The sequence below is a fragment of the Oryx dammah genome, unplaced genomic scaffold (assembly GCF_014754425.2).
Source record: "Oryx dammah isolate SB20612 unplaced genomic scaffold, SCBI_Odam_1.1 HiC_scaffold_24, whole genome shotgun sequence".
NCBI lineage: Eukaryota > Metazoa > Chordata > Mammalia > Artiodactyla > Bovidae > Oryx > Oryx dammah.
In genome coordinates this window covers 85,235,878-85,255,859 of record NW_024070208.1, presented here as the reverse complement: position 1 = coordinate 85,255,859, position 19,982 = coordinate 85,235,878, and the positions used below count along the sequence as shown (strand labels likewise).

Below are 19,982 nucleotides of genomic sequence, written 5' to 3'. Positions count from 1 at the left end.
AGTTATGACCAACCTAGATGGCATATTCAAAAGCAGAGACATTACTTTACCAACAAAGGTCCATCTAGTCAAGGCTACGGTTTTTCCTGTGGTCATGTATGGATGTGAGAGTTGGACTGTGAAGAAGGCTGAGTGCCTAAGAATTGATGCTTTTGAAGTGTGGTGTTGGAGAAGACTCTTGAGAGTCCCTTGGACTGCAAGGAGATCCAACCAGTCCAACCAGGGATTTCTTTGGAAGGAATGATGCTAAAGCTGAAACTCCAGTACTTTGGCCACCTCATGCGAAGAGTTGACTCATTGGAAAAGACTCTGATGCTGGGAGGGATTGGGGGCAGGAGGAGAAGGGGACGACCGAGGCTGAGATGGCTGGATGGCGTCACGGACTCGATGGACGTGAGTCTGAGTGAACTCCGGGAGATGGTGATGGACAGGGAGGCCTGGCGTGCTGCGATTCATGGGGTCGCAAAGAGTCGGACACGACTGAGCGACTGAACTGAACTGAACTGAACTGAACTAAACTAGTACATATTTGTTGAGAACAATTGATTACTTTGCTACAATTTACAATTTGATGAAGATGTTGGAAACAGCCTGAGAGAAAGAGTGTAACTAGGCGAGCTGGAGTTGTGGGCTCCTGGCCTTTCTCTTCAAATGGCAGGAAGGGACAGAAGCCTCGCGTCGGGCAGCTGGGGGCCCTGTGGTCCCACCCGCACGGCAGCCTCTGAGCTGGGCTGCGGCCCCAGGGGCCAACACCAGAGGGCGCGCCTCCGCCGGCTCCTCCAGGCCCTGCAGATGCTGCCGGCTGTCAGTTCTGCGGATGCCTTGAACCGGACCCGGGCCAGGTCAGGCGAAGGGCCTGGAGAGGCCGGACCCTGAGGATCACGGAGGCCTTGTCCGTTTCGGCCATTGTTTCCAGGGTCAGTTTGTTTTGTGGTTTCCCCAACCTGCTTCTGGGTTAATGCCGGAGACACTGGGTGGATCCCTGGGTAGGGAAGACCCCTTGGAGGAGGGCATGGCAACCCACTCAGTATTCTTGCCTGGGGAATTCCACGGACAGAGGAGCCTGGTGGACTACCGTCCATGGGGTCACAAAGAGTCGGACACAGCTGAGCACACAGTACATTAGTGAATACAGGTAGTTGAGTAATTGTTTCAAAAGGTCAACAGATAACAAGTTTGTTTGTTTGTTTGCTAAAAATAAGACATTTTTGGACAACTTTATCATGTATAACAAATCTTTTTTCCCCCTCTGTGTGCAACCAAGCTTCTTTTGCATTTTGGAGTTGAGCACCAAGGAGCCTCAAACATCAGAAACATATTGAGTAAATTCACTGCATTGGGACTTTTCAGGGTGAAGCTGCAGAGACCAGCTACTAAAACTCACCTCTGGGAGTAAAGCGGTCACTAGGGTGGGGACAAAGGCAAGACGAACACTGGCTGTAGTTGGGAAGGGCAGATGTCGACCCTAAGTAGCCACAGTCATAAAGGAGGCGCAGGTATGATGGCTCATAAACCAAGCATTCGATTGCTACTGGAGGGCTTTTCCTGGCAATCTGGCACTGAGCTCAAGAATCTTGACATAGTACTAAGCCCGGTTTGAGGCTTCTGGACAGGGAAGGGGTGTGGACAGCTTGCAGGGGTTCTGAGGATTCCCCCTAACATAATGAAGGTCAAATTCGTCTTGGGCCAGGTTCTGGCACCAGCTCTCTCTGCCGACAGGGGTTCAGAGAGGCGGAGTAATCTTCTCACAGTCACTCAGAGAATCCTCTGAAGGGTCAAAACTCACATCCAGGTCTGTCTGACTCCAGGCCTATGATTTTAAACACCGTCATTGAAGGGCCTGTGTGCTGGGAGCAGGGAAGACCCTGGGTGATTCCACGTGGACCTGGAAGCCTGAGAGGAGACGGGCTGTGGATCTTCAAGGGTTCGTGCAGGAAAGGGCGATGTGAGCTCCTAGCTCTCCTCTTTTATTTCAGGGGAGAATCCACCCTAATCCTGCAGTATGAGCTAAATACAGCTAAGTATTTACTAAATACGCACCATGGTGCTCACGGGGGGTCCAGCTCTGTCAAGCGGGACCACGTCCATCTTCTTGTCTGGAGCCTCAGGCCTGTCCCAGGGCCTGGCACACACACACATACACAGGCCTCTAACCAAGACCTACTGAGTCCTCTTACTTCTTAGGTTCTGTATCTTGGGACCTGGGTGTAATTTCATCATATTGAGTAGGTTTAATCTGATTTATTTAGGTATTTGTTAAAGTAATAATCACAGACCTTTAAGGCAAATTATACAAATACATCTGAAAATTATACACAAATCCACAACAACACAAAATATGGTAACAGAGTATGTGTTCTTAACTAGAGAGAAAAATCTACTTCAAAAGCCTTTAGCTCCCAGTGTTACTCTGCATAAGTTGTTTTCAGCTATCAGCCCTAGAAGCACAGAAAATAGTTTTGCTCCATCATCTGCTCAGACATCCTGTGCTCACACACAGTTGGCATGCTGACTCACACGCGTGTGGCTGCCCGGGCGTGATAAGGGGAGGAGGCCTGGCCAGGGTGGGAGGCAGCGTCCCCGAGGACGGGGGCTGCCCCAGGAGGCCGTGGCGGCCTTGCCGTTTGTCCACCGCAGCTTCTGGCGCGCCTTCTCCTCCTCCTCTGTTCTGAGTCCTCCCCTCCACTTCGTCTTTTGGGTCCAGGAGGTGGCCTTGCTGAACTTCAGCTTCAGTTCCCATGGGGTCAAAAGTGCATGTTGAGAACAAACACTTTTCTTAGGTAAAGACGGTAAAATGCCAGTTTTCTAGAGCACTTGGGAAATGAAGTATTTAAATTCATTGACAATTCTACTTTATTTAGAATTAATTATATAACCTTAAAAAAAAATAACAGCCTTGCGTGCATGCTAAGTTGCTTCAGTCATGTCTGACTCTGTGTGACCATATGGACTGCAGCCAGCCAGGCTTTTCTGTCCATGGGGATTCTCCAGGCAAGAAAAGAGTACTGGAGTGGGTTGCCATGCCCTCCTCCAGGAGATCTTCCTGGCCCTCTTTAAAAAAATAACAGCCTTATTGAGACATAATTGTATGACATAAAATTCACCGTTTCAAGCTGTATTTTCAGTGGTTTTGCTACACTGTGCAGTCGTCCCCAGATCCAATTTTAGGAACCTTCCATCGTTCTGACCCAAAGGGCCACGTGCAGCTAAGGCTCCCAGTTCCCCTCCCCAGCCCTTGGCACCCACTAATCTACTTTGTGTCTCTACGGACCGGCCATTCGAGGCGTTTCATAGAAATGGAATCATGCACTGTGTGGCCGTTTGTATAGGGCCTCTTTCACTGAGCAGAATGTCTCAATGTTTATCTGCAATGCAGCATGTATAGAACTTTATTCCCAGGTCTCCTGCATTGCAGGCAAATTCTTCACTGTCTGAGCCACCAGGGAAGTCCCTTATTCCTTTTTATGGTTGCATAATATTCTATAGTATGGTTGTATCCTATTTTGTTCATTTGTTCATCAGTTGATGGAACATTCTTGTACAATTCTTTGTGTGGACGTGTGTTTTTAATTCTCTTGGGTGTATACCAAAGAGTGGAATTGTTAAGTGATATGGCAAATCTGTGCTTAACTTTAGAGGCCAGACTGTTTCCTAGGTTGGCTGCACAATTTCACAGCCCAGCTCAACTCCTGTCTTCTGTGTTTTGATTTTAGTCACCTGGTGGGTGTGGAATGAGTTCTCATTGTGGTTTTGACTTGCATTCCCCTAATTGTATTGAGCATCTTCTCATGGGTTTCTTAGCCATTTGTCCTTATTCTTTGAGAAATATCTAAATAATCAGATGATCTTCTGCTATGTCAATTGTATTGTGGAAAATCTTTCTGAAATGGGTCAAAGTACTTTTATACTAAATTGGTACTTCCACAATCTCCCTTTGAACCTTCTGGCTTGTTGGTGTTGGAAGGTGCTGGGCCTTCAGAAAGTCAGCCACATCCCAGAAGTTTTCTTTTTTCTGTTATTTCCCTCATCCCTCCCTGAAAGACTGTGGTGGGAACTGCCCTTGGATAGAGACTGTGGCAATGGGACCTAGTCGTCCAGGTCTCTCAGGGAAAGGGTAGATGAGAGCTGCTTTCTCTGCTGTGGATGCGATAGGACTCGGAAGAGGAGAGAATGAAGGCTGTCACTCATGTCCTGCCCTGGAGCGTGTCTGCTTACCCTGGCCTTGCACACCGCATGTGTCAGGGGCACCACACAGTGCAAAGTCTCACGTGAAATACTAGAAGCTGAATTCTTCGTTTTTATTTGCACGATACAGGTAAGGAGTGATCAGGCACACAAGCCATCAAGGGATAGGCTGCATGATCACAAGATATTCCCAAAACATATTGGCAGGTAGAAGAGCCACCTCAGCCGACACGCTGATGGAATCCTGTGGCTTGAAACAAGCAGAGCGGGGAGGGGTGGGAGGCGGGAGGGGAGCTCAAGAGGGAGGGGACACACGTGTGCCTAAGACTCATCCGTGTTGATGTTTGGCAAAAACCGACACAGTATCATAATTCTCCTTCAGTTAAAAATAAATTTCTAAAAAACCATGCTGTTTTTTCCCCATTATCTTAAATGGCTAAAACCTTTCACTAGAACCTATTGTGTTCTCTTTCGCCTTTACCTATAAGCCTAAACTAATAAATCCCTATTGGATGCTGAATGCTTGGTAAGTAGTAGGCTCTCATAAAACACATTGAATGATAATACAAGACTATTTAATAATTAAATTCAGTCACCTATGTAAAAATGTCACCCAGTTCCTAGTTCAATATTCTCATGTAAGAATTGAAATAATCTTAAAGGCAGCATCCCCTAAAGTTTCACCATTCATTTATTCCCAGTACACACACACACACCAAGATCATAAAGTCCTGGAAGTGGGCAAATATCTTAAAGTACCACTTGCCCATCATGTGTTCTTTTAAAAAAAATTTGGGGGGTTGATAAATTTTATTTAAGAACTTATACAAATATTCTAGACTGAGTTTTAATTCTCATCTTCTTCCTCCTCTTCATCTTGATTAATCTGGAAATGACACAGCTTATGACTTTCTTTGCCCTTAAGCAACTCTGCGTAACCAGTCATGTAGATTATTCTTCTTCAAACATTTTTTGTAAGATATTTCAAATATCTTTTGGAAAAGGACCCCAGAAGTTACAGTGACCCTGCTTTTGCTTCTTTCTGACTGTTGTGACACCGCTGCCCAGATTGCAGCCATTTCCATTCACCTTGATCCTCTCCTGAAGAAATGGCTCAGTTTTGGTGGCATCCATGACCAGCATCTTTTGTAGGATGGGCCTAGTCCAGAGTGCACTTCACGACCGGCTTCTTTTTTGGCCCCCCCTTCGCCATAAACTTTTTTACCGGCACCATGGTGGCAGCAGAGGCAGAAGGGTAAATTTTCACATATGCATCTATTCACGGCTGCACTGGGCCTCCACAGCTGCACGGGCTCGCTCTCTAGTTGCGTGAGCGGGGCTGCTCTCAGATGCATGGGCTTCTCACTGCGGTGGCCTCTCTGGTGGAGCACAGGATCAGTAGTTGTGGCTCCAGGGCGTGTGGGATCTTCCTAGGCCAGGAATCGAACCTCTGTCTCCTCCATTGACAGGCAGATTCTTTACCCCTGAACTGCCAAAGAAGCTCCTCTTCATGTGCTATTCATTAAGGATTTTAGATAAACAGAATTTGGGGTTTGCATAATGTCAAAGGCTCTGTCTTTGTTAAGCTTTTTGACCCTCTTGACCCATGCCTCCCACCATCCACCCCCACCTCTGGCAACCACCAATCTGTTCTCTGTATCTGAGTCTGTTATTATTGTTATATTTCACATAAAAGACAGATTGCACAGTGTTTGTTTTTCTCTGTCTGTCTGACTTATTTTTCTCAGCATAATGCCCAAGAGGTCCATTTGTGTTTTCTCAAATGGCAAGATTTCGTTCTTTTTGGTGACTGGATAATATCTATACGCTTAGCCATGTATCTTGCGGTTTCTTTACCCCTTCCTCCACTGGTGGGCACTTGGGTTGGTTCCATGCCTTGGCTGCTGCAAACAGTGCTGCTGTGAACATGGGGGGCATGTACACCTTTCAAGTTAGCGCTTTTTTTGGTTAGTGTTTTCATCCTGTGTGGCAGATGCATACAGTAAAGAAGGAAAAAAATAATATTTCATGATTTCATGCTTGCCAAGTAAACGCCAGGCACTGTGGTAGTCGTTTTTGCAAACATTTGACCCTGACGTGAGTTCTGGAGAGGGTTCTCTCTACAAAGGAGCGATGGAAGCTCATGGGGGCCGAGTGAGTGCGGGGTCAGCCTCGTGCCCTCTGCACTGGCTGCAGGAGCGCTGCACTGCTGCTCTTCAGGGTCACTGTGTTTGTTCTGCTTTCGTTTCCTTCTCACGTGTGTCGGTTATTTGGGGCTGGGGCACTAGATTACAATAATACACACTTCTAGGGACTGCAGGCTCCAGCAAACTCAGGGTGCCTAGTGGGTTTTATCGGTTGATCTTTTAGAAATCTTATCCTCCCTTAGTAAAAAGTTATCAAATCAGTTAAGTGATTTCTCAGTTTGGAGTTAGGGATAAGTGAGGATTTGAAAGTGTAAGGAAGATGAAAGGTTGAAACCTTTCCTTCAAAATATTTGAGATACTTTGCAAGTTAATATCTAAACTAGCAAAAACTACAGAAAGACTGAGGAGACGCTGCTCTGGTGAAGAAATCAGGGCGCCAGAGGAAGGGCTGCTTTTTTCTGCCAAGTCAATGAGCATATTTTCTGGAATTTTCAGTGTAAACTGCAGCGTATCCTGTCTGCGCCTGACCAGTGAAGGCCCCAGGCTTAGCTGACCGGACGTTGGGGAGGGGATATCAGTCTTCAGACAGCTGGTCAGGGGTAGCTACTGGGCTTTCTGTGGACCATCTTCCAACTTTCTGGTCCTATAACAGAGTTCTCTCCTCCCTAAACCTGCAGTTTTCAAATGGCTTGGTTTTTTTGTTGCGACCCCTACTCCCCCCTGGATGCTGACCAAGTCCCTGTGTTTCCAAGGATAGAGGCCAGGGGCTTGTCAAGGGAAAGTCCTGCGGGTTCCAGGCAGGGAAGGGGACCCTCAGCAGGGGAGTTCCGCAGCGCGGCGTCCATCCCTCTGTCCTGCACCTGTCCCCACCCTCGTCCTGCACAGAAGCTGAGGTCGGAAACTCCACACCGGGTGTGCTGGCCACTTGGGAGGGAGCTGCCCTGGGGTCTGGGTTGTGACACTCAGGTCACATTTCTGACCTGGGACCAGAGGCAATGAGCTGGCAGTTGCTTCCTTGTGCTTTGCATGGCTGTGTTTTCACAAAGGGAAGCACAGAGCAGCGATGACCTCGCCGGGAGCCCAGCACTGGGACGCCTGCCCGCCGGCTCCCTGGGGTCTGGTCTTTGTCAAAACTGGGAGCTCTTCCCCGCTTTGATTGCTGTCCTATCCTGGCAGCTCCTTGGCCCCACACTTAAACACCCCGCACAGCTGGTGACACTTCAAATAAAGTGCAGGAAACCCTGCTGCGAGGCGCTTCTGTTTTCTCTTTCTTTGTTTGGCTTTAACATCTCCCTTTGCTTGTGGGCTTTATCTGTTTCCTGTTTTGTAAAAGGAAGGTTTCAGGGGAGTCAAAGTAAATAAATGAAGAATGAATCTGAAGCACAGGATCCAAGCATTTTCTTGACATATGCTAAACAAGATGATAAACGGGGAAAAAGTAAGGAAACATAAACAAACAAACAAAAAAAACAGAAATGAGAGCAAACACGATACAATACTTAAGTCAATAAATATACATGGGTTAGACTGGGGGGAGAGCCACTCAGACTAGACTATAAACCAAAATTGCAGAGTCCACTTAGAAGATGCAAATCTGACGTAAAATGACACGGAAATATTATGAATTAAATGATGTAAAAAACAAACAAAATTAGTCTTGTAAACCAGAGGAGTAAACACATGACACCCTAATGGAAAAGGCCCAGGACCCACGTGAAGGGCATGCAGGGTGACCCCTTCTCCATCTGGGAGGACCCAGGAGCCTTTTGTGCTCTAGGGTGTGAGCCTGTAACCCTCTGGAAAGTAGTCTGTGTCAAGTATGGAAAGATTCTGATATAATACACTGGTATTTTTTAAGCAATAAATTTGGGGAAAATTTTTCTCACACTATGAACAAAAATTCCATGTTTTTTAAATTCTATATTAATTAAAGATTTAAAGTGAATCAGGAAAACTATGAAACATTAAGGATAACATAGAATATTTTTCCAATCTTAGCTTGAAAGAGCCCTTTCTATGTACAGCAGAAGAACCAGATGCCATGAAGGAAAAGAGTCACAGGTTTGATGACTTAGAGATAAACTAGGTGAAATGATAAATAATAATGGGGAAATATTTGTGACACCGATAATAGAAAAATTAAATATTGAGAATGCATGTTAAAAACTAAAGGAGACACCCCAGTGTAGGAGGAAACAGACAGAGCAGGCTCCGTCTTGAAAGCAGGACTCCATATTGGGCCGGACTGTGGACTTGGAGCTCTATGCCCAGGATCTATGGAAACGACATACCAACTGGAAAACCAGACTCCCCACCCCCCCAACCATGGAAGAACCACAGGGCTCATACCTAGACTCTCCATTGCCTAAAAGAATACCCTAATTATCTGTGTAACCGAATAGAATCATCAGTTCTATTATGCTTACTGGGGTATGACCACAGGCCTATTGATAATTGTCCACTGTTAACACCTAGGCTTAAGGCATATGAACACGGGTTAACTTTGATTGTATCTTTCTCTTCATTTGTTCAGACTAGTTTCAGAGAATTGGGGGAGGTGGGTTTGGGCATGTACACTTAGGGTATATAAGATTTTCACAATAACTGGTTGGGGTCCTTGGCTAAGAGGAGACTCTGCCTTGGGCCCGCTGGTGTAATAAACTGCACTCCACTATCTGCATTGTCCTTCTGAGTGAGTTTGTTTTCCGGAACGCGTGGCTACAACACCAGTAGGAAGTTGACAAAGGTAGGTGCTGACAGTTACTCTGCAGAAGAAATCCGGAGGCCAGAGTGTGAGGGGACAGGAGTTTCAGGAGCAGCCGTCACAAGGAGACGTGCACATTGCTGGGCGCTTCTCAAGGGCAGCTTGGTAGCATCAGAAAATTAAGTGTGCACCTTCGGACTGAATGATTTCACCTCTAGGACTATAAGTTGCAAAAATAACATGGGCTAGGATGATTATCACAGATTCATGTGGAATAGTGAAAACCTGGAAACAACCTAAATTTCTATAGTTAGGGGGCTGACGAAATAAATTAGGGCACATCTGTGCAAAAATACTTTGTAACTGCTAGAAAGGGATGGAGATCTTTATGCGCTGCCGGGAAACTGTCTTCACGACATGTTGTTGGATGAAATGAACACCTGGGAGAAACTACGTAGGGTGCGGTGCTGTTTCTGTTTAAACAGGCGACTCTACACAGGAGACAAGCCAGAGCTCTGAGCAAGATGTTGGCAACGACGGCTTCCAGAGAGTTCACACTGGGAGAAGCCCACCGTTTACCTGCCCACTCTGTCCTGTCGACACTTCATTTTTTACACTAAACAAGTATTAGTTTTATACTTAGAAATAACGGTTTGTAATGAACTGTTCATGTTTTCAGTATAAATTGCAAGCCAGATTTTCTGAGTGCTTTAGCACATGGTTTCACTGCATTCCACAGACGCTGCATTGTTTACAAGCGGGAGGTTTGGGGCGACCCTATGACCCGCAGGCCCACTGGCGCCGGTTTTCCAACAGCATTTGCTCTCCTTGTGTATTTGTGTCTCACTTTGGTAACTGTCACCATATTTGAAAGGTTCTCGTTGTTATTATATTTGTTAAGTGACCTGCTATGTCATTGCTATGACTCACTGAAGGCTCAGACGGCTGGCATTTTCTAGCATTAGAGTGTTGCAGTTTTTTTAATTAAGGAATGCACAGTATACTGTAAACACAGCTTTCGCACGTGCTGGGAAACCGGAACACTCATGATTCCCTTTCCTGTGGCCTTCACTATGCTGTGGTGTTCTGGAACGGGGCCGAGCAGGTGCGCCTGTTATTAGTAATTACTTGTAAGTTACGTATGGTTGTGAAATGTATGTGTTCTTTCCGTGCCTCCGGATTCTGCAAGAAGTGTCCAAGGCAAGTAGGCAGGAAGGTGGGGGCTTCTCAACACTCCCCCCAAATGAGGAGAGAGGCATTAGCAGAGCCAAGTCCACTCACATGCCTGCAGGCTCAGAAACCACCTCACAGAGCTGGGCCCCTGCAGGGGTCTGGGTCAGGCTGCGGGGGGGGGGGCAGGGGGAAGGGGGAGACTCAGCACCAAGTGTTTACTTAAACTTTGATATCTAGCGTTGTTCCCCGTGATGGGCTGTATTTCAAGGGAAAGCAAGTCCCCGAAATACCAGAGCCGTGTCGGCAGATGGGGCGGGTGAAGGTTTTACAGCCCTTTAATTGGATTCATTGGGACGTTCATAAACAGGATAATTAAGGTCAAAAGTAAAATCATTTTTTCATTCAGAATTATGGTTTTGCCAGTAACTAGGACGAGATGAAAAGGGAGAGTATACAGTTCAAAATATCTGGCAAACACGTTCAGATCATTAATTTCCTTCGCCTCTCTGGGTGCAGTGTCGTGGGACCACTATTTCAGGATTGTCACAGAACTTCCCACTGAGGAAGGCTTTTCACCAAACGTTTCTCCTACAAGCTATAATTGATCAACTGAGCTCATTTCTATCTCCTTATAATTTTTCAAGGAGGTTTCTTTGGTGGCTCAGATGTTTACCTGCAATGTGGGAGACCCAGGTTCAATCCCTGAGTCAGGAAGATGCCCTGGAGAAGGCAACCCATTCCAGTATTCAGCAACCTACTCCAGTATTCTTGCCTGGATAATTCCATGGACAGAGGGGCCTGACAGGCTACGGTCCATAGTGAGGGAGGGGTGGACGGACCCCTCAGGTGACTAGCACACACGTCATTTTCAGTGAGGGAGGGGTGGGCGGACCCCTCAGCTGAGTCGCTGTTCTGCGTCTTCCGTTACTAAGCTACGACCACTCGGCACACGTTTGCTGACAATAGAGTAAAATGCCCCCAAGTAGCAGAGTTTGTGTGTCCGTGCAGGTGATGAAGCTGATGAAGGGGATGGGAAACTCAGACAGCTCTGGGCTGGAAGGAGTAGAAAGGTGAGGTACCTCCTCTGGTGGCGGGTCTGCCTTCCACAGGGTGTGTGGCGAACGGGTCCTGAGCTGAGTTTGTGACCCTCTCCAGAACAGGTTTTTCTCTCTCAGGCTGCAAAGTTCCTGCTCTCTTTTCTCCCTGTTTAGACTCCAAAAAACAGCATAGCTGTTGAAACATGGAGAGAGTTGAAGCCTGTAGTGGCATCAACTCTCATCCGCATTTCAAGAGAAGGAGCTGGGAGCCTCCTGGGCAGGAAGGTTTCCTGAGCAGGAGTGTCCCCTCTCATTCACGGTGAAGTGAACGGGCTTGGCAGGGCCGGTGTGGACTGGGGCCTGCGACCATGAGAGCTGCTGCTTGCGTCCAGGTGCCGCTGACGGTGGGAACCGGCCTGACTCTGGAGGCACTCGCTCTCTTTCTGCAGGGGGTGCAGGCGCCTGGCTTGCCCAGTCCGGTCCTGCCCGTGGGTGGGGCCCCCTCACCTCCTATGCGCACAGGTGACTCCACTGCGGGTCCACCCCCCGGTCCTCACGATGCAGGACAGCTTCTCCAGCAGCAGATGGTTGTCCCTGTCGATGACGGCCAGCCGGCCCTCCTCCAGCTGCACAGACACACCGGCCGTGCCAGCGCCGTGCCAGCGCCGTGCCAGCGCCGTGCCAGCACCGTGCCAGGGCCGCCCCGCGCGCAGCCCTGTCCAGGGGGCCTGCAGCCCCGCCCCTGGGCCTTGTTTTCCCTGCGCGTGTTGCTGCGGCCACTCCCAGGGCAGCTGGTGGGCTCCTGTGTCCTAACTGGGATACCAGAGGGCGGGGCCAAATCTCACAGACTTGGAGTAGAAGTAACAGGGAGGGAGAAAGAAATTAGGTCACCCCTGAAAACCTGAGCTGTGTCAGTGAAATACAAAGGAAATCACTTTATATTTTAAGAGGGAGATTTTATACTGCTCAGAAGAAGAGAAGGTTTGAGGCCAGAGGAAATGAAAGCCCTCCTGCTGTATTTTGGGTTCTGAACGGACTGATCTGCCAATTTGCTCCTCTGTGTTTTGCCCGGTTAGGCTGACGCTGAGGGCACGGGAAGCTCGCAGCATTTTGCTCTGGGAGCGATGCTCACTCTCACCAGATGGCTTCAACTCCAAGAAATAGAAATTTTGAGGTGGTCATGAAAGGGTCTGGTTTACAGGAACAATGCTAATTAATTACTCTAGATCTGTGCTGAATAAATTGCCATTGTGGGTCCCCTCTGCCCCCTCCACACTTCTGGATCCCTGCCAGGTAAGCAGGGAGACTAGAGGAAGATTTCTGGTTCAGTTGTCACCAGCTCCATTCCAGGCAAGACAGACTTAACTGGCTGCTTAGAGGCGTTTTAGTTTTGATACATGACTTGTTTACTCCCTATGAGCCTGCTTTTTTCATTTTCCTGGGTTTTTAAGCTGATATTTTTTGTGTTGCCTTGGCTGTAACAGTAAGTGGAGTAGAACTGAAACTTACCTTGAGTTTGCCGAGCTTCAGGCGGAGGTGACTGAGGGTCAGCGGGGCGCGGCTGTCCACCACCGGCCGGGCCTCCTGCACCTGCGCAGAGCAGGCAGTGTGACCCACGCACCCTCACCAGTCAATCACCCTGAGTTTTCACTGGGCAGCTTCTGCTCTTGGGCCCTGGAAACACATGCGGTTTCTTTCTCGCAGTGCCGGAGATATCAAGTTGGCCTGGGCAGAAAGTGCTTGATTCAGAACCTGAGCATCCCCGGGAGGGGAACAGGCAGCCCTCAGACATGGCCCAACATGGTCATTGTCAAGGAAAGAATCGAGTGTGTGTGGGATGAGGTCTCACCAAACAGAACTACCCGCCGACGTTTCCACTCTGCACTGCCCGGATTTGAGACAGTGAATTGCGTCCCCAAGTCCCCTGGACTCTAATTTCTGAGCCTCCAGCAGTATTTTCAGCTTTAGCGTCTTAGCCATTGATTAAGTGCAAAATGACCCATGCAGAGTTTCATATCAGAGATCGTACAAACAAGGGAAGAGTTTGTATTTTAAAATGTGATGGGTGAAGTGCACGAGGGCCATAAGCATTACACTTGCAATAATAAGGAACCCCCTATTCTGGCCACTTGCTCACAGACCGCCAGCTGCTGAGACCTCTGATCTGATCGCCTGGAAGTGGCAGCTCCCCGACTGTTGTCTTTCCAGTGTGAGGACCTGAGCTCCGGGCATCTGGGACCCGAACCCACAGGGCCATGTGGTGACGGAGCAGGCGTCTTCGCAGAGAGCCGGGAGCTGGCCAGGGGTCTTGGAAAACCAGCACTTGTGCCCTGAAGTAAGGGGACCCCAGAAGGACAGGCAAGAAAGGGACATGGCCGGATGAGGCTGGACAGTCCGCACTGCCCTATCACCCAGGGCGTGGGAGCAGGCAGAGGTGAGCCAGACTCATGCCCTCTTGCCGTGGAGCAAGCCTGTTAGGGTGGGGTCAGAGGAAAGTGGAGGCGCTGCGGGCTTTTGTTAAGGAAATATCAGCAGCAATTTCTGTTTTATTAAGGTAATTTTCTTAGCATGAATGGGTGAGACGAGGTTCTGAGATGAGAAGGGCCCTGCCCAGACATGGAGAGGGGCCTCTCTCTGGGAGTGCTGTGGGCTGGGGGAGGGGCCCAGTCATCCTAAAGCTGCACCGAGTCCCTTCCAACCCTCAGGGGTTCTCAGCCCAGCAGTGAGGAGAACTGACCCCACTTGAGTACAGAAGAGGAACCACAGGGATACCGGGGTGAGTCCTTCCCACCCACAGCTCCTTAGTGCTCCGACGTGCTCTGGGCAACCAGAGCGGCCACCCTCCCAGACGGGGGAGGTGAGGAGGGGGACAGGGAGGCTGCATGCCCGTCCTTGTTCTCAGTGAGCAGGGGTCGCAGGAAGGGAGGTGAACTGGGGCGAAGCCAAGAGGCTCCTAGGGGCTCCCACAGGGACGCAGGTGCAAGGCCAGGTGACAAGGCACCGTGCAAAACTTGCGCCCAGGCGGGCGATGCCCCAGGAGGAGCGGGGGCCTTGGGTTCACGCCTTCAGATCACTCCAGGGCGCCCTGATTCCCACACAGCCGCTTCTTTGTTTGGCCAGCCAGCACCCTGCGCCTGGATGGCTCTGAGAGGTCTCGAGGGCAGAAGACTGCCCAGCCACTCGGGACCACAGGGCCGCCGTCTCAAATGAGACCCACGTTTGCGTCAGATAGATGGAAATAGTAATATATCTCTTAACAGAAACAAAAGTCCAATCCTAGTCCCCTCGGACACGACCGAGCGACTTCACTTTCAATTTTCACTTTCATGCATTGGAGAAGGCAATGGCACCCACTTCAGCGTTCTTGCCTGGAGAACCCCAGAGGCGGGGGAGCCTGGTGGGCTGCCGTCTGTGGGGTCGCACAGAGTCGGGCACGACTGAAGCGACTTGGCGGCAGCAGCAGCGGCAGTCCCCTCTGGAGCTGTTTCGATAGGGGAAATACGCCCTGATTGAGGAAGGATGGTCCTAAAACGTGGCGCTTGGAAGCCATAGTCTATTGAATGGAATTGTTGTCGTATGGCATGGCCTACCTTTTAAGGATATGCCATTTCACCTATTCCATCTCCAAAAAGAAAATTCACCTCTGGCTTCCAGGGGCGCTGTGGCTTCCGCTCTGCACACCCGCCCTACCTTTCTCCTGTGATCCTGGTAGGCTTTCTCCCACGTGCCCTGCAGGTACCCCCTGCCATGGGAAAGGGTCAGTCGGTGGCCTCCAAGCATCTCAGAGAAGACAGAGAGTGGACGCCTGTCCGGTGCAGCCCCGGATGACTGTGTTTGCTGGGTCACGTGACAGTCTCCATGGCACCCAAGCTCCGGGAAGGGAGGAGACCGCAGAGTGGCCTCTGTGCTTGGCAGAAGGAGCTGAATGCCCTTCCCTCCAGGGGCATCTTCTCAGTGATACCACTCTGAGGCGCGACCGCAGCGCGGCACACTCGGGAACAAGGGGAAGACGTTCTCCCCCAACCAAGCCCTTCCATCTGCTCCTCCTCTCCTTCCCTGCACCCTCCCCCTCCCCTTCCCGTCCTTAGTCCCTCCTCTTCTGCCTTTGAATTTTACAATAACTTGGACAATTCCAAATATTTTTACCTGCAGCTTAGGTGGCTGATCTTCAGTAACTTTTTCTCCAGTGGACTTGAAGACAGAACGTTTTAGCCATTTTAAGCCACTCCTCTCTCCCCAGCTTTTTCTGTTAGCAGAGGGTTTTCTGTGAGACCAAGGAAATAAAGTGATGATAGCATTATCTTCTGAGTCATTCTCCTTTGTCAGAATTACATGCATAGTTCTGAGGATGGCACACTTGGAGGAACAGGTTAATGACAGAATGGCAGAGCTACTTTCGTTTCAGAATCCTGCTCTTCACCGCATTACAGCACCCATTTCAAAGCCCTGCAGCACAGGTTTAGTGAATGGGAGCTCACCGTGCCACTCTGCGGGAAGGGGCACATTGTGAGGAACTGGGCTCTGCACAGTAGAAGATAAATGGAAGAACTACTGCCTAAAACTAGTCGGCCCTTTAAGTCTGCCTTAAAATTTCTTAGCCTATAAAGCCTGCACGTCACAGTCAAAAGAGTTCTGTGAAGTTATTTTTGTTTACCTGCTTACAGGCACTGATCAAGCGCACAGTCCATGGTGCTTAGCGGATATCTGCCGTTAGCGATGATGGGACACAGGACTGGTGTTGTGACTGAGGCTGCAGCTGGGGATCTGAGACTTTCCATTCAATCGTGGGTCTACATGACTCTCGTCTGTCTTTTCCTGGAGACTATTGGCCACACAGGCTAGAGGTTTTTGATGGCCTCAGCACCTTGCCAGGTGCCTGGGGCAGAAGCTGCTCTGTCCAGTCTGCTCACACTGTGTGGACAGCCTGGGCATGGAGGGCAGAGCAGAGACTGGCCGAGTCACAGGGCGCTTGAGGGCCTTGAATGAGCAGCTTCGCTGCACCTGCCCCCCAGCTGTGTGCTGACCGTCCACCTGGGCCTGCTCTCCCCCAGCCACTCGATTCACATTTGTATTTGATCGGCTTGACGGTGGGGCCCAGGGCAGAGGACCTGGAGAAACTGGACCTGCCCCCAGGAACAGAGAGGTCACCATCAGCTGCCTGGTCTGGCTCCCATTAGCCCGTCCACCCCGGCTGGAGCTGAGTTTCAGCTGCTAGGACATTCTCAACAAGATTAGAGGAGAAAAGTCTGCTGGTCCGGAGCTCCTCAGGGCTTGTCCTAAGGGAAGAGTCTGGAACTGGCAAGGATTCGCACACACTGAGGAATCACTCACAGGAGTGAAGGCTCGGAAGGCCCAGAGTCCAGTTTGTAGCGAGAGACAGTGCTGGTTTCCACTGGTTCTTTTCTGTCCAAGACCCGATCCATGACACCATTCTGCATTCTGTGAACTTTTAAGTAGTGAATTTTTACATGGTTCTAGATTTGAATGTTTAATATTAAAAGTTTCTACCTATGTTCTGCAGAAAATAAATACCAGGGCCTTTTTTGATTTGCTCATTCACATGATAACTGTGTGTTTGGCTCAGGCTTAATCAGTGTTTTGGTCCAATATTGACTTGAAAATTGAGTTTATTAGTAAGGCCTTGAGATGTCACCAGTGATACCACAGCTACATGAGGCCCTTGCACACAATTGATTGTGACGTGCACACAGGATCGAGCATTTGTGACGCAATGTTTTGATTAAACCCTTAATGTCTGTGAGTCTCTTCTTGTGCTCTCTGACCACAGTTGACCCTTCTGTCCCTCTGCCTTCCCACAAGGGCAGTGTGAGCAGCAGACTCCATCCTTATTCTGCAGGAATCTCAAATTGCCTCAAACTTACTCCCTTTTGGAGGGAAATTGGCTCATAGACCTCTGTTCTGAGAAATACGGAGGTGCCCCTGGTGGCCTCTGGTGACTAGGGTCACGGGGGGCCTTGATGGGGACACTGGGCACCTCTGTCCGGTCAGGGCTGCTGCTCCTCCGGCCCGAGGCTCCTGAAAGCACAGAGAGCATCTTAATGCACCGAGGGGCTGACTCAGGCTCAGCAGTTTCAAAGCTGCGGAGCTGCGGTCAAGGCAGCCACAGTCCTGAGCCAGCACGGAGGGGGCTCTTCCTGGGGGCACTCCAGGCACCGAAAATTGAGGTCTCTATGAGAGACACATGGGGGCCCCACAGGAGAGCCCTGGGGGAACTAGGAACAATCTCTAAAAGCAGTTTCCAGGCTCCTGCAGGGCAGGGACAGAGTGGGGAGCCCCTGCCCCCAGCTCCTGTGCCTGGGCAGCCAAACGCTCTCACTCCGCGGGACCGGCTGAAGCAGCCGTGGTTGGAGACATCCCAAGACACCGAGGAAAAGTGACGGTCTCCATCCAAGGCCCAAAACCTGCTCAGTGTCTCCAGGGCTTGAGCATCTTGCAAAGTGAGTCGACGTGAGTAGAACCAGTAGAAACCTCAGAACTGACTCCCAGAGACAACAGCTGCTGAAATCACGAGACGATTAGAGGACAACGGTGCTCCCTGTGTTTTAAATGGAAAAAAAAAGATGAAATTGGAAATATCTTCGGGGAACAGGAAACCACAAAATTTTCAACACATGAGGAACATTTACAAAATTGGCAAAATTTGACCATATGCTGAGCCGTAAAAAGACTCCACAAGTTTCAAAGAACCACGGTCATACAGATAAAGAGGCAGTGTGGGGATTAAGCTGAGGACTAAGCAGAGGGACGGCTGAGAATCGCCTGTATCTGGATGAGCTCCAAGGGCCACAAGAAGACAGGGCGTTCCTGCAGCCGGTGAGTGTGCTTTTAGGGCGCATCTGATACACTTGTTGGGGGTTTTGAAACCAGGGAGTTTTAGTTGCCAGTAATTAGTGGGTTATCTGTAGCCTCAGTCATGCAATCACTTTCCAGGGATGTCAGTCCTGAGAAGGTTCACTTATATCTGTTAATCCTGCTCTGGAGATATTCGTAGGGAGTTAATCCGGAAGAAGAGAAGAGATTTGAGCACAAATGATGACTCTCCATGTTCCTCGCTTCACTGCTGGTGGGACGACGCACCTGCAGTGCGCTCCAGGGGCAGGTCACCTGCCACATCCACACCGGTGCAGAGACTGGCAACGCGCTCTGATGAAGGGTCCTGGCCTTCGCGTGGAAGGAGGTCTGGGGGGCACTCACTGCCCCGGCCGTGTGCCTGTGTGACCCTCATTGTGGAGGCAGCTGGCCTTGCATGTTGTTGGGTGACCAGGCAGAGGTCATGTCTTGATCCTGCGTGCGGCGGTGGTGGGGAGGTGGAGCCTCCTCGCTGGCCAAGTTAGCATAAGTAGTTATGTGTGTGGTCTCTCTGCTTTTAGACTCTGCCCTACCATCCTCACATCGCTAAAACAAGCAGATGAGTTCTTGCAGCTTGTTTCTTCCAGGACAAAATTGAACATAAATGTCAAAAAGTGTCTTAGAGTCACCTTGTCCTGGGTCCAGAGGCACTCTTGAGCTACTTAACTTTTAATAATGGAAGTGATGCTGTGAAAACGACCCCAGACGCAGTGGATAGCAATAACACGTGTTTCAACCTCACAGGGCAGGCCTGGCTGGAGTGGAGACAGAGCTGGGTTCGGGAGCTCTGACCGTGGGTCAGGGATGTTTCCCTCTGCCTAGGCCTCAGCGTCTGCCGTGCCTTGGTGAAATAACCTACCTTCTGCAGACATCACAGTAGGCATCTTGGTGTCAAAGACACGCAAGGCAGCAGGTTTGACCGGGTCTTCAGCTGAAGATGAGCTGCTGCTTGCCTTGAGGTCATGGGGTGCAGGCGAAGCGGTTTCCCTCTGCGGCATCACTGACCGGGGAGGGGAGGGCGTCCCAGGCTAGGAGGAGCCGCGGCGTCCTACCTCCTTCGCCGGTTCACCGGCTCCCACCAGCGGTGTCCTTTGCTGTGTGAGCTTCTGGGACCCTTTCAGTCAGGTTTCTGATCTCGAACCTTCATGGAGACCTCACCGATTAAAATTTCTGACATCTTACTTGCTCGTTGCCAAGCCCGAAGGTTCCGCCCCACCCTGACCTCATCTTGCTTCTGCCCTGCCCGCCTCTCTCCCACTGGCCTCTCTGCAGGAGAAATGCAGATTTGCCCAGAAGCCAAAAAGCTGAAGTCCAGAGCCTCCACTGCACCCAAGGCCTTGGGAAGACTCCATCGGTCTTGTCTTCATAACTTTAACCCTTTTCTTTTCGATAGACGACCCCCTCCCCCAGCGTCCGGCCATCCCTCCTCCAGCACCTGCCGCTGCTTCTGCCTCTCCCTTCTCTGCAGCCCCTCCGTGCTCCTGCGTCCCCTGCTGGATGCACGTCTCCAGGGGGTGGTCGCTGGGTCACCAGAGGGTGTGAGGCTGAGACGGCAGGACCCCAAGAGCCTTCCACACTCAATCAGACAGACTCTACCTGGACACATTTAATATTTGATTTTGCGTTTTTGTGTGAAGAAAACTTCCTGGAACTCAGAGAAACTATGAAAAGCAAAGTAATCCATGGCTGGAACCCTAAATGTTAAAACTAATAACCAACACACAGAATGTAATACTTCGCCCTTGAGCGTGGAATAGCAATTTGCTGTGAAACCTAGTTTTAAAAGATGTCAGTGAATTGGGCAATGAGTCAGCACGATTCTTACCAATTCAGTGGAGCAACACTGAGGTGAACCATGCAGGCACA

At 49.9% G+C, this 19,982-nt stretch overlaps 1 protein-coding gene and 1 pseudogene across 7 annotated transcripts; both read right to left on the bottom strand.

Annotated features, from left to right (window-relative positions):
- Positions 1-2,226: 2,226 nt before the first annotated feature.
- Positions 2,227-15,314, bottom strand: CFAP97D2 (CFAP97 domain containing 2). 7 transcript variants are annotated; one of them, XM_040267502.1, is made up of 5 exons: positions 14,937-15,310; positions 12,756-12,836; positions 11,754-11,872; positions 11,289-11,412; positions 2,227-2,727 (listed from the first exon to the last, which is right to left on the bottom strand). In XM_040267502.1, the coding sequence occupies exons 1-5, from the start codon at positions 15,024-15,026 to the stop codon at positions 2,491-2,493; spliced, it is 651 nt and encodes a 216-aa protein (XP_040123436.1). In that variant the 5' UTR covers positions 15,027-15,310; the 3' UTR covers positions 2,227-2,490. The 7 variants fall into 7 exon arrangements, 3 of the variants coding, with proteins under 3 accessions (XP_040123436.1, XP_040123435.1, XP_040123437.1); XM_040267501.1 differs by having other exon boundaries at positions 11,289-11,421; positions 14,937-15,309; XM_040267503.1 differs by lacking the exon at positions 2,227-2,727 and adding an exon at positions 10,518-10,882 and having other exon boundaries at positions 11,289-11,421.
- Positions 4,894-5,588, bottom strand: LOC120883396 (annotated as a pseudogene).
- Positions 15,315-19,982: the final 4,668 nt, after the last annotated feature.